Source organism: Thamnophis elegans, chromosome 1 (genome assembly GCF_009769535.1).
Source record: "Thamnophis elegans isolate rThaEle1 chromosome 1, rThaEle1.pri, whole genome shotgun sequence".
Lineage (NCBI taxonomy): Eukaryota > Metazoa > Chordata > Lepidosauria > Squamata > Colubridae > Thamnophis > Thamnophis elegans.
This window is the reverse complement of record NC_045541.1, coordinates 128,189,848-128,205,218: the sequence shown is the minus strand read 5'-3', so window position 1 is coordinate 128,205,218 and position 15,371 is coordinate 128,189,848. Positions and strand designations below refer to the sequence as shown.

Genomic DNA, 15,371 nt, shown 5'->3' with positions numbered 1-15,371 from the left:
ATTGGTTCTTCCAAATTACCTGATAGCAACCTATCAGGAAATAAGACATCATTTTATTGTTGCTGTCCAAACTTACCTCAAAAGAGGTTAAAACTGAGAAGATTGAAATTCATTCTTGAAGCACACGGTCAACGGTAAACACTTCCTTGCAACACACTTATTTCTAAAGTTTGTTGTAAGCACAAAAATCAGCTCTTAAATTTACAACCAGGTAAGTTTATTTTACAATATATTTGTGACAAACTGGCATTGACCAAAGATCTGAATTGTTTACAAATATAACGTTGCCATTTGAAACAATTAAAAAGTTCCTCTAAATATTAAATTTATACATGATTTATTTTTAAACAAGTCCAAGAAAATATTAAAACTGAAACATTAATAAACTGAAGTCAAACTAGAACCACTTTCTAGACCTAAAGACTGGAATATCTCCAAACTGCTGTTTTAGAAGCATAATGTTCCACTAAAGTTCTCCACAGCGGAAAAGGAGCTCTCATTCTTTTTAGAAATACTCCAGCAAATAATGTTCAATCAAGTCAGTTTATTAAAGCTGCTTTTACATGTTATTGAATCCCATCATGCCTTTTATATTTCCAGCAGCACCCTGTTGAAACTGGCGCATCATTGACTGCAATCCTGCCATGCCACCTGTAATGAAATATTAAAACGTATATGTTATTTATTTTTAAATGTTTAAATGTTAAATTATTTTTCTACTGCTTCTTAAATAGCAGTCATTCATATCACCTTGTTTCAAATAGCAATTATTCAGTATCTCCTTGATTCAAAAACAGTTGCAAAGAATGTTTAGTGGAACAACGAAGTGCCCATGCAAACTAGAATGCATAAACATGTCTACCAATATTGATAAACTTGAGTACATTTTTTGAATTCCAGACTTTACGATACATAAAATGAAATAGAAAAAGAAAAAAAGAACTTTAAAAAGTTGATATGGTACATATTAAGGAAATAGAGAAAAATAAATGAAACCATAGCTGGGGGTGGTAGTTGTATCTAGTTTTCAAATAATCTAATTGTTATGATATTATGTGCATAATATCAAGACAACCTCAATTTATTTACTTAAAAATATTGTGATTTTTTTTTATTCCAGCATATTACAATATGTAACTGTACCATAAATATAATTTTGTCATAGCAAAATGGCTGAGTTCAGTCTCCAAGATGTTTGGAAGGTAGTCTATTTTATTAAACTGATAGGAAGTCGTATGTTTCCAGCCCACTTCTGCAGCAAGAAAAGAAAAAGCATAATTACCCATATGATGAAGAACTCTAGGATCCATCATCTTTGCCATCTGTTGGTTCAGTTTTGCCATCTGGGATGGATTTACATTCTTTGACATATCACCTCCTTAAAACACAGAAAAAGTAAAGAGGAGAAAAAGAACAGTAATGGAGTATTTCAAAATAGCCTAAAGCACACACTCTGCTAGAGAGAAGTTCCCTGAAGATGGGCTTCAGCTAAGTTCGAAAGCTCGGAAGATTAAACCTCCGATCCTGGTGACCGACCCAGAATGGATCCTACAATATTATCCTGGGACATGTATACAGTATTCGCCTTCATTAACATTTCAAAATAGTAATGAAAATTCTCTTAGCCTCTTCTGATTGGTATTTGGCAGCAAAGCATAATGTGCAGGATTAAAATCAGCCTCACAGTCTGAGTGGCTGCTAGAGATAGCAGTTCACACAAGCAATGTAAACAAATAATGCAGCTTTTCATGTGTTTAATGTCAATAATGATAGTTTTCTGCAGAAATTTCATAAATGTATAAAAATACTTTTCTTTCTGCAACAAATCTGTGCAAATTAGCTGTCTGTTATTTCTAGACTAATTACTACATGTTTCCACTAAATATGTTAATAGCTTTTCAAAATATTAATACAGTTAGAAATTATAAATTATTTTCTAGAATTTATGGGCTACATCCATAAATGACATATGTACTATGACTTCACATCTCTTTTTCCTTTCCATGTGTCTCTCAATCAATTTTTATTACAGTCACAGACCGCATTGCATGCCTCTCAAATCTGCCCTGTGGAGGATTCTTCAATCTTTTTGGGCAGATATGTGATAAATCCTGAGGGACAGTAATAAAGAAGAGATCTATCCCACCATTAAATGCTGCTTTTCAGCAGATGGATCTCTTAGATTCAGCTGAGTCTAGTATTAAGCAACTGAGTCAATCCAGAATGCTAGTCCTCTACCTACAACCACAACCAAACCCAAAATTTCTGTTGCTAAGTGAGACAGTTGTTAAGTGAGTTTTGTCCAATTTTATGACCTTTCTTACCACAGTTGTTAAAGGAATCAATGCAGTTGTTAAGTTAGTAACATAGTTGTTACTGTGGCTTCCCCATTGACTTTACTGGTCAGAAGGTTGCAAAAGGTGATCATATGATCCTGGGACATTGCAACTGTTATAAATATGAACCTGTTGCCAGACATCCGAATTTTGATCATGTGACCATGGGAATGCTGCAATAGTCCTAAGTGTGAAAAGCAGTCACTTTTTTTCAGTGCTGCTGTAAGTTTGAACAGTCACTAAACAAATGGTTGTAAGTCGAGAATTACCTGTATATGCATGTATAGTAGATATTCAAAATATGCATTGATTCTCACCTTTAAAAAGTCCTTTAATGCCTCCCATCTTTTTCACCATTTGTGCAAATTTTGTGTACTGTGTCAGGAGTTCTTGAACATCTCTAGTTGAAACACCAGAACCTCTTGCTACTCTTTGGATTCTTCCTGGTTGCTTACTGAAAACTTTGGCTCCGTCTGTACTATCTAGTTCTATAAATAAGACAAGCAATGGATAAAGGAGGAATTATTCATGGATAATGGCGTCAAAAATTCAAGATGTAAATTTAATCAACTTTTTAAAGAAAAAGATAATTTCTCTCAAAATTCTGTACCTGATTAGTACTGTTCTATACCTTATATAAAGCATAAACCAATTTTAAAAATGAAGCAAATACTACAGATTCAGTATGATGAATAAGGTTGTATTTAAATTTGCTGAAGAAAGTAAAAGTATAGGTTGGGATTTAATTTGTATTAGTGACGCTCCTAATAATGAAAGATGGGGTATCAGAGAAAATTGATGACCTATTATTTTTCTCCAGAAGCATGTCTATACTCATGTTGGTTCCCCACAATAAATAAAGGGAGTCTTCTAGCCATAGAAGGGAAAATCTGAATCCTATTCAATGTTTAAATCATAATGAATCACAAAATGAAAAATATACAAATATATATGTTTTGGATTTTTCATTATTCTGACAGCAGCATAAACAAATTTCCTAACTTTCGTAATTCAATTATTCTAGAAATGTTACCTTGATCATTCATACTGTCCATTATCGTCATCAGTTTTTTTAGCCGTGCCATTGATTCCTGTTCATTGCCTTTACTCATGAAATCTGTTCCAAAACCAGGGATCATACCCTATAATAATTTCAAAAAAAGGTTTAAAAGCCTCTTCAAAATGAATATTAATGTATTAACTGGTTTTTAGATAGCTAATCTCATTATAGTTACCAATATTTGACTGAAGGGCCCCATTTTCATGATGTTTTGGAACTGTTCATACATATCTCTCAATGTGAATTGACCTGAATGGTTAAAACATTGAACTCTAATTATTAAACGTGTACACTGTAAGTCAGATGGTTCATCCCATCTTTCAAATCAAAATGGACAAGACAATTAAACTGCCAAACATTGCTATCTTAGCAAAGTTTGGGGCATAGCTTACCATGTTTTAGTTTCTCTATGAGAGCCTCATTGTCATCTAATTTCAATTCATTCACTTTATCTATCAATCCTTCAATATCTCCCATGCCTGTAATATAAAATACACTTCTTTAACAACTGAAATGTAATCCATTACAACTCAGGGGAGGAAAATCAATTTTAGCAATTACATTTTTGCAGTGAGCAATACATACCAAGAAGTTTACTGATAAAAGGCTGTGTTTTAAAAGGTTCAAAGTCATCTATATGTTCGCCAGTTCCAATAAAAATGATTGGACTTTTAGTTGCAGCAACTCTGTAGTGAAACACAGGTTTACACTTTTGTATCTTGGCCTCAAAACAAAAGATTTAAGAAAGGAAGAGAATACCTCTTGTGCATTAAGGTTTTGAAATTTGAAGAATTCACTCAACCTTGATAGTTTAAAAACTCATTTTTTTCTCCCACTTCCAACAAAATACAGTAAGCAGTGAAGAGAGAGTAGTTTTATTTGTTTCAAGTTCCCCAAAAAGCAAAGCTAAAAGAACTGGAAAAATTTATCAAATGCATGATCTCTGTCTTTTCAGAACTCTTTATTGTATGCAGCTATTTATAGGTACCACACAATGTTGCTTGACCTATTACTAAGTAAAAAGTACTTACGCACTCAATGCTCCACCTCCCTTGGCATGGCCATCAAGTTTGGTCACAATTACAGAAGCAACATCAACTTTATCTTTGAAAGCCTTTGCTTGAGCTTCACAGGCTTGACCAATAGAGGCATCCATCACATATACTATATTATCTGGTTGCTGGAAGCAATCACCCAAACAAAGGGAAACAGAAATTAGGAGCTCTTATCCTTGCTCCACTTCAAAGTTGTAATAAACTGTAGGTCATGTTAAACCTTTAACATTTCATTCAGGGAGATGACAATGATTTACTTCATGAAAATATACATTTATTCTAAATTTCAATTATGTCAATGTGTAATGATCAAATTGCAATCAAATCTCAGTTGGGAAGCCTTTTCCATGTAAGTAGATAAATCCAATATTCAATCCTTTGTGTCTTCAGGTGGGAGGGGGGAACTCCTTGCCTCCACCCTGGAGAGCTGCTACCAGTTGTTGTAGGTGATTTGACCCAAATAAAACATTTATCTAATTCAAATTTTGGTTTGAAATTTTAATTTCTAGAAAAATGGAAATCCTACTTTTTGTCTGGGTGTTCAGAGCACATTTTATTTTATGGGTAGCCCTTGTTTATATACAAATCTCTTGGTGACTGTTTGAAATTACAATGGACCCCAAAATGATATTACCGCCTAGATTCAAAATTCTGATGTCTACTGTCCTTTCACAGTTAGGTGATCACATTTTGGAGACTCAGCAACTAGCCCACATTTGTGGCTATCTGCAGCACCTCGCAGTCAGGTGACTGTGATTTACAACATTTTAAAATGAAAACTGATCTTTACTTCTGGTTTCCAGCAAAACTGTCAATTGTGAACAATGGGTTTGCTTAACAACCATGGCATTCACTTAATGACCACTGCAACAACATATCATAAAATTAGGATGGTTACATAATGACCAGCATGCCCCTGCAATTTGAGGCTCAATTGCAGTAATGTCAAGTACTATATACATTAACAGTCTTCATACATTTATACTAGCATCAGTATAATGAGTTCTGTGCTAGCCCTTGAAGAGTGGCCATTTTGAGAGTTTCTTTACAACTGTTCCAAATTCAAATAGAAATGAATGCTGTAAATCCTATGCACCCATTTTGTAGTCCCACTGAACACAGATGATAAGTTGGATAGTATGTATATATAACAAATAATTAGGTATGCTTATAAAATTGCATTATTTGCATATTTTACATCTGCTGTATACTGAAGATCTTAGTACATAATTTTAGAACAAAAAATGGTAAAACAATAATTGAAAGTATATTTCCAATTCAAAATAGCTTATTGGCAACATCCAAATGGACCTTCATTCATGTATCAAGATTTTTTTGCTCCATTTCATACCAAACCAAATCTGCTCCCAAAAAATCCATTATATTTCTAGAGCATATTTGTGAGGCATGCTAGCAAATAATCATCAGCAGATACTATATTTGCTTACCATTCAAGAAGCATTATAGTTTGTAAATTCTAGAATAACTTTCATTCAGCATTATCCAAACAAAACTTACTATGGCATTAGCAACTTGTAACATTTCTTCAAACAAAGAGTCTTCCTGCTTGTGACGACCACTTGTATCAACTATTATTATTTCAAAGTTTTCATTCTTAAATTTTTCAACACCTTCTGCAGCAATAATTACAGGATCCATCTCTGTGTAACTAGTTAATAGAAAAACATACTTAAAATAATGTGAAGTTATAAAATTACTCAGAAGCAGGTGATGAGCTATGTAATGGGGAAAGCATGTTTAATCACTACAGGCAAGGAAGGAAGGGACGGGGAGATCCATCATGTGGTGATGTAGGATCAGATAGGCTCATTGTATCAGTCAAGAATTACCAAGGAACATATTCTGAATGCCTCACTAGTTACCTCTACCTCCACTCTTATCTCTATTTATGTTAATAAGCTGACAATCAATATTAATTTATTTAAATGAAGAATTCCAATAAATTGCATTGGTTATTTTACAGTTTTTATCACATAAGTCAATATGTAACGTACATTCCTGTTGGTATTGCACATTGTAACATATTGTGTGAATCTAGCTACTATGACCAAAAAAAAAAAAAAATACAACAGAGGGAGAGAACACTATAAGGCTGGGACATACAACAGAATATGTAAAATACCTAATTTCAAATCATTTGAGTATAAACCATCCCATTAGAATGTACTGTTTCAAGCATAAGACTGTAGTTTTGAGTGTGAAATGAGGTAATTTCAAGCTCAAAAATTTTTCAAACCATTTCCAGAATGTTCAAACAAACCTACATAAGATTAGAATGGTCATGTTTTGTGAAATTACATCCTTGAAATAGTTTGAAATAAAACATTTTGTGTAGCCCTGCGTTGTGGTAGTAAGAAAGAACTTGGAAACAAAGCTGAGTTTTGCTCTTTTGAGACATAAACATATCAACTGAGTTTTCTGTATTTTTTTCATAGACAAGCAGATAACAGATATTGGATATTTTTCAAATTATGGATGTTCATTATTCATTTGCTTCTTTAACTAAATAATTTAGTTTAACTTTCAAATTTCTGATATATATATATATATATATATATATATATATATATATATATATATACACACACACATACACACATACACACATACACACATACACACACACACACACACACACACACACAAGAACATACACAAATTAAGAAAGTATCACACAAATATGGAAGGGAATAGTATGTCCATTTCTTATTGCAGATAAACTGCCGAGTTTGGTAAAAGAGGTATTTAAACTGTGATAATATACAAATCAATTTACTTGAGTTTAAGACACTCTACTATTAAACTTTTTGAAGATCTCTGATAAATATTAATCAAAGCAATATGACAATAAAGCTTTATCTAACTATATGTAGTGAACATCTACAGACACCATCTCAAAACTGGATAATCAATGTTTACATGTAATAGGTATTATACATACCTCCCATAAAATGGAATTCTTGCTTTTGTTGCATTCTGTTTTAACTGATCAAAAGCACCTATAGAATACAAATATTGTTAGCCGTGTAGGACATATACATCTATCAAAAAAACAAAGTAACTAAACAAAATTAACCACTGTACCTGCTCTGTAAGTGTCTGCACATATCAAACATGTCTTCCAGCCTTTCTTCTGGTAATAATATGCCAACTGTTAATTTAAACAAAATCAAGACATAAACTTATAAGCTATTATTAAAAAACATTTTTGTTTTCATTCATTTGTAGTTGCACATACAAAGACTGCAATATCTATCTTCTATCAGCTTTTTCAAGGTACAGTTAATTACGGAGTTATAGATCTAGTCTGCTTACCACCAACTATTGTTCTCATGCTCTATCATGGACCTTTTTATCTTGTCAACTTTGCCAACTTGTAATACGAGCAAAGTTTTTGTATTTTATTTTTAAAAATCTAATAAATTCAAGATACCTGGATTACAAAAGCCTGTCTTTCAGTAAAATTTGACATATTTATTACACATGGCGAATGAACCATGCAGAAGATCTGCATCATCAGCTATACATTATACTGAATTAGAAATCATGTAGTTCAGAATATTTTCAAATTTAAAAAGAATAGCTTTGTAAGGAGATAACAAAAATATAATATGAACCTCAGTTTCTCAGAATACTTTTTTACATTTTATTTTATGTGCCTGTCAAAAACAATTTTCTCAAATGATTTAGAATTCTGATATAACCTATCCCTCCAAGTATTCCTTTTCTGGAATGCTCCATTTCTCCTGAATGTGCCAATTTAATTATTCCAAGGATGGTCCTGCACAATTATTCCAAGGATGGTCCGGCAGGGGGTTGGACTAGAAGACCTCCAAGGTCCCTTCCAACTCTGCTATTGTATTGTATTTTTGAAAGTCAATCTACTGAAACAAAAGAAGTCCAGGTGTTCAGGATGTGGTCCAGCCTGCTAAACAAGCTTATTTCAATTTGAAACAAAACACAACCATAAAACTCTTTTGATTTGGGAGCTTAGTTTCTGGAAGTATTGATTCAAAATAATCAGATTAGAAGGCTGGAAGAAGGATAAACTTTCTGAAAATGGTAAGATTGACACATAACTGTTTAGCTATGTTTCACTATTAGATACTGAAATGCTTCCCCATACACCTTAGCCTTTAATATTTGAAAATGCAGCTCAATTCTTTTATGGGTTCAATCTAGCAGCAAAACAGAGGTTTTTTTTTACTCTTTCCATTCACAGTTGGGAGATTCTGGAGCAGATCCGACTACAAATGAAAAAATGAAGCTCAACCATCTAAATGGAAATCTATTCAAATACTTAATAGTCCAGTGCTACAAAAGTCTATCTAAAAACAGCTATCATTACATATCAAATCATGGAGAATACACCATACCTTTGAGCACGACGTTGTTTTGCCACTTCCTTGCAAGCCTACAAACATGATGATATTTTGTTTTCCTTTTGTGGGTGTCCAAGCTTTGACTCCAGGATCTACAAGCTATAAAATAAAATGCAGCATAATTTCCAGAATCACAAAGTATTTACAAAGCCTTCGGGTTTTGTTTTGCATATTTTACATTGTGTATTTTCAGTATCATTTTTTCTGCTCAGTTCCGAAAGTCAGAAATCAAAGTTATGTTATTCTACTTTCTGCTTCAATAACATATACAACCAGAGAGCAAGGAACAATGAACACCTCTGCCCCACAGGACACTTCCAGTCCTTCACGTTCCTCAATATTACATTGAGGCTACTGGCAATGGCAATGGCAGTGCCTTTAAGATGCAAAATAGATTGCCTTGGTTCTTCTCCTCTTTGTTTTTAAGAATTTCCGCAAAAGAGATACAAAGATGCCAATACAGTCTAACATTGACCAGAAGAAGCCAATTTGAGGAAGTACAATTTACAATACACCTTATGCTAAGCAGACTTATTTAACTATGGATTGTTGAGAAATCATAGCAGTCTGGTGTACGTATAATTCTAACTTACTGCGGTAAGCCGTGGTGGCAGAGTGGTTAGAATGCAGTACTGCAGACTACTTCTGCTGACTGCCAGCTGCCAGAAGTTCTCACCGACTCAAGGTTGACTCAGCCTTTCATCTTTCCGAGGTCGATAAAGTGAGGACCAAGATTGTTTGGGGGCAATATGCTGACACTAAACCACTTGGAGAGTGCTATAAATCACTGTAAAGTAGGATAGAAGTCTAAGTGCTATTGCTATAAAACTCAATGTTTGGATTTCCATACTATACAATTAATCATACAATTGCAAAGAACAATATATAAATTCAACCAAAGTGTTTTTATGTAAACTCGTTGGTGCAGAAATTGTAATCTTTCTGCCATGCCATCTCACAGCACAAGAATGTCATTTTTATACTAATAAAATATAATACTTATTTCTCTTAATTTTTCAGCCTGATTTAAAGCTAAAGAATCAGCAATTTAATTTTACCTTAACAAGTTCTTTAAAGACAGCATGTTGGATCATTTTTCTTTTGTTGAGTCCAGAAGCCATTTCTTCAAGGTCAATAGCAGATCTATGGTTGGAAAAAGGGAAAAATTAATATAAGAGGACTTCAATGTCCCTTATATTAGGGACTGAACTAATATAATTTATGTTCCATTGTTATACTTAGGATCTGGGGTAGGTACTTAATATAGAGTGAACTATGTTCTTCCTTAAAACTCCCTGAATATTTGTTATTTCACAGGATGGTAATTATCTTCAAATAAGACAAAAATGTTCTCTCAAATCAAGATCAGTTTCTGATCACTACAAAATCTGTGTAATTTTTATGGCAATAATACAGAATTGGTTGGCTACTTCTTCCAGCAGGGATGTCAACTTCCTACTATAGCCTACAATCCTAGAGTCTCCTGACAACCTCTTACCCCACCTTACCTACTTTTTTGTATACTTAGATCAGTGTTTCCTAAACTTAACAACTTTAAGATGTGTGGACCTCAACTTCCAAAATTCTCCAGCCAGCATCCTTTTCAATTTTTCAGTTTAAGCAATATTGCTTAAGTGGATCTCACTGTATTTTGTATTTCAGCTTCCTATTTATTTTTCCTCCAAAATACTGGCCCAATGTACAACCAATCTTATCTCTTGTCTTCTTTCTCAAGGAAGAATTGTGATTTTTAATATTAGTTTTAAATACTACTTACCCTTCTTGAAATTCCATAAGTAGTGTTTTGCAACATATAGAAAAGTTTTGGTCTTAGGAAAAAAAATACAGGTAGTCTTTGACTTACAATAGTACATTTAATGACTATTCAATGCACTGAAGTTACAATGCACGGAAAAAAAGTGACATATGACCATTTTTCACACAAGGCTGTTGCAACATCCACATGGTTATGTGATCAAAATTCTGACACTTAGTAACTGATTCATATTTATGATGGTTGCAGTGTCTCAGTGTCATGTATCACTTTTTGCGACCTTCTCACAAGCAAAGTCAATGGGGAAACCAGATTCACTTAACAATTGTGTCATCAACTTAAAAACTACAATGATTCCCTTGACTATTCTGGCAACAAAAGTCGTAAAATGAGGCAAAATTAATTTCAACAAATGTCTTGCTGAACAGCAGAAATTTTGGACAATTGTGGTTGTAAGTCAAGGACTATCTGTACAGTAAATTTTAAAAAAACAATTGTTCAACTGAACATAGTTATTTTATATAAAATTGTATCTATGTAAAATAACAGTTACTTAATTTATACAAAATTGAACTTATTAATCAAAGCAATTCAAAACTTTACATGTCCCCCCCTTTTGTAGTGATAAGCAACACTAACAATATAAATAATACTTCTAGAGATTAAACAACATTATTCTTACTTGACTTGGTTCACTTACTTGACATTTTCTCTTAGTTGTTTCACCAGCTTTATGTTGACATCAGCTTCCAATAATGCCGTACAAACTTCTTTTAGCATAGCATTTAAAACCTGTAAGGGCAGAAGTACAATACAAAAATGTTTATGTACAACTTATCTATAATTTAATGTTTACAATTTATCTTTCCAATGAACATTTTAGATTAATATTTACTGGCTGGAAAATAATACAGAAAATAATGAAATTTCATATGTTAAATCTGGTAGACATCATAGTAGATTGAGAAATAAATAAAAATTTCAGAAGAAATTAATGCATAAGAAATAAGAATTTTATGAATATCCCTATTATAACAATACTTAGCAAATGATACCAATTCACTAAATCTCATCCATTGAATTTCACATAATTAATGCTGTACAGAATTATTACCTTATTACTTTAATATGGGGGTCTTTTCTATCAAATCCAAACTAATAATAATCTTTTCTATATAGCTGCCTTTATTGTATCTCACATAGAAAATTTACAAACCTCTTCATTGATAATGGTAGCATTGCTCAGGGAGCGCAATGCTGAGGTAATTTTCCTCCCAAGATCTGCTAAAACCATCTTGACAATAGATTTAGCTCAAATATGACCTGTAAAAAGAAATAATATTGCTAAAATTATTCTTCACAAGCTATACTTTATCCTTCATATAATAATCAATAAGTAATAGAGAGACAGTTGTTCACGAAGTCTCTTCTACTCCTGAAATTTCAAGACTCACTCTTCCAGTCCCCAAAGGTATTAGGAGACTGGAATAGTGACTTTTGGGGCTTCAATCCCCAAACAGTCCATAAAATCTTTGGGAACATTGAAATGTGCAAAATTAATCATCATCATCATCGCTGTCATCCCATCTTTCATTCAACCAGCTGGATTCATCCTCTTGTTAAAAGCTTCTTTCAGTAAAGAAGAGCATCATTCTTTCATGTCTAGGATAAATGTAAGTTAATATAAATTAAGGCTGCAACTGTATTTTAATTTAATTATTTTATTATCTGTATTAAAATATATACCATATTTAAATTTAATATTTGTCCTACTCAATCAGTGTGTGTGGGGGGGAGTTACAATATATAGATAAAGATATTCAAATATAGATATAAAACAAACAGATTGCAAGGCCTACTTTTACTCTACAAAGCTTTTACTATCCATTATACCGGTTTCTTGACTAGATCTACCAAATAAACCGCTGAAATCATTTTCTATGGAATATATAGAAAATATTCTCATTACAGCATGAAACCTTAAAAATCAGCAGACACATCAGCCATAGCCTTTCTTCCAAGGATGCCATAGTTAGTTATCTACATTTCCAAGAGCAAGACTGGAAATTAAAATGGTGCTACCACATAAAACACAATGATTGAAAAGATAGAAACCTAATTGTTTTCCATCATTGCTTTGGTTCTGTCTTCTGATTTGTAGAAATTATAGTAAGTACACCCCTTCTTCATCCTGTAAAATGCCCTCAAAATATACCATAGGAGTTTATAACAGGAAATCAAACTTAGCCAAAGAAAAGTACCATATAGCGCACATAGCCGAGGTTCTGACTCCTTTTACAAAGCATAAAGTTCCCTTGATTAAGATGGGTGGCAAACAAATTTAATAAATAAATGCTCTATTCTTGTTAATATTACATGTCAAGTGTACCATGAATTAGGACTTCTCAGAAAATAAGTAATCTAATAACAACTATATAATAACAATTCTCATCTCCAATATAAGGAATTGATGCAATATTTGCACTGTTGGCAATTTGGGAGGTGGACTACAATGGTTAAATTGGAGGCTTTCCCTTCTAGTTTCAAAATTAACTTATCTACTTTATGGATTTATTCACTTATATGGCTGCCAAGGCAGTCTAGTAAATAAACCTGCCTTCTGCCATTAAGAGCTTTATAGGTGATAATCAGCACTTTAAATTGCATTCAGAAACTTAATGGGAATCAGTGCTGTTTGTATTACTTTAGTGTGATTTCCCCCACCCACCCACCCCTGTAGTTCTGAAGTGCAGTTATTGGAGAATCTCTTTCTATCCTCAGTAAGAAAACTATGGAGAACATGTCAAATTGCTCAATTCATTTGGTTAAAATAATTTGACAGCAATATATGTCAGTTTAAAGGGAAGTAAAGTTCCCATTTCTAATTCCAAATATGTAATCCAGCATTTTCTGATCATATTTTGGGGGAAGAAAGTAATTACCTCCATAGGTTATTTGTCATACAATATTTTATGACTTTAAATCCTGTCAACTGGTTCCTTTTAATACCTGAAAACATTCATTAGACAAATATGAGGTTCCTCATTTAGCTGAATAATTAATTATTAGGATTCCTTAATTAACTGGAAAAGACTAGAAGGAACTATAGAGAAAAGAATGAAAACAGAATAACTAAATTTCAGCTATAACACTTTTAATTAAGAGCCGAGAAAGGCTTCAAGGCATGCGAGCATTCTCACAATTGCACTGCTAATTATATCAGGCAATATGGTGGAAGGGAACCTGTTCCATTTACAATCCATTACTATTTTGTGAGCAGCTTTAGGATATAGGAGATGAGATATAGTTTAAATTTGCATTTTACTCATTTACAGGATATATTTAAACTAGCCACATATATAGCAATAATAAAGATTATCTGCACTGTTGCCCTAATAATCTGTTGACCCAACTTCCTGAATTCAACAATTAGGATGGAACAATTTGTTCATGTGACAACATTTATTCAAAAACTAGAATCTGTACAAGAAAAAAATATAACTTATAAAACATTGCAACACACATATTGGGTGCATCTGAACATAAATCATAATAAGCAAATAAAATTCAAATTGCCCTATAATTGCATAAACATTGAAATTAAATCTCAGTTTATCATACCCTGTGGTGCAATCCCAGTCCCTGTAGTTATTATATATCTCACTATGTTGTACACAACCAAGAAAAGTAATTGGATAAATCATGGTTCAGTTAAGATGGTATGTGAACATAGCCAGTACACTGAATAACAGCCCAGACCAGTTTCTGATCACTTTAGACACATGTATAAAAGGGGAGAATATTCAATTCTTTTTAAAAAAATACTTCTATATTCTCCAGCATCATAGTTCAAAGGCCTCAATTCTTTGGCACTCAAGCCTTTCTTATGGTTGGACCATAACAGAGAAGATTCCTGCGAGTCCCTTGGACTGCAAGGCGATCAAACCGATCAGCCTGCTCTTTAGAAGGCCAGATCCTGAAGAGGAAACTCAAATACTTTCGCCATCCAATGAGAAGGACGGACTCACTGGAGAAGAGCTTAATGCTGGGAAATATTGAGGGCAAAAGAAAAAAGGGACGACAGAGAATAAGGTGGCTGGATGGAGTCACCGAAGCAGCAGGTATGAGCTTAAATGGACTCAGGCGGATGGTAGAGGTCAGGAGGGCCTGGAGAAATGTTGTCCATGGGGTCGCGATGGGTCGGACACGACTTCGCAACTAACAACAACAACTACAACTATATACCTGGATGTAAGAAAAGCATCCAGATTACTTGATGGGCACCGAGGATTTCAAACACCCCCGAAGAGGCTTCTTGCTCCGGTTCAGCCAGTGCAAAAGCAGGACCTACATTTTTAACTTCACAGGATAGCCCGTCTGCTTCCCCTCCGCCAGTGTGTATCTGTGCCAAAGGGGCGAGTCTGGGTAACCTGGAAAGGTCTGACATTTGCGGACTCGGGTTACCGAAAAGCGACCAGCCTTCCACGCAAACCTTACCGAGAAATGAAGCGGCGGCCTAACGTGGCCCCGCTCTGAAAGCCACACAACAGTCCGGGCCTCTTCGGGGGGCCTCAGAAAGCCGCTAAACCAGACCGGGCACCAGTAATCGGCTCCGATCCCTCTCCAGCATCCAAACAACCAGGAAGAGTGTCACGTCACCACTACACAAATCTGTTAGTTATCATCTTTCCCAAGGCAAACTCGGTCATCTGCTTCCGGGTCATCTGTGAGAAACGTCCCCTT

General features: G+C 34.0%; 1 protein-coding gene across 1 annotated transcript; it reads right to left on the bottom strand.

Moving 5' to 3' along the window:
• Positions 1-195: 195 nt before the first annotated feature.
• On the bottom strand, positions 196-15,360 carry SRP54 (signal recognition particle 54). Its single transcript, XM_032230768.1, has 16 exons — positions 15,126-15,360; positions 11,845-11,951; positions 11,329-11,420; positions 9,913-9,997; positions 8,849-8,953; positions 7,557-7,623; positions 7,414-7,471; positions 5,970-6,120; positions 4,428-4,576; positions 3,982-4,082; positions 3,789-3,875; positions 3,572-3,645; positions 3,370-3,478; positions 2,654-2,824; positions 1,283-1,378; positions 196-651 (listed from the first exon to the last, which is right to left on the bottom strand). Exons 2-16 carry the CDS (start codon positions 11,920-11,922, stop codon positions 560-562), a joined length of 1,515 nt encoding a protein of 504 aa, XP_032086659.1. The 5' UTR covers positions 11,923-11,951; positions 15,126-15,360; the 3' UTR covers positions 196-559.
• Between the last annotated feature and the right edge of the window lie 11 nt (positions 15,361-15,371).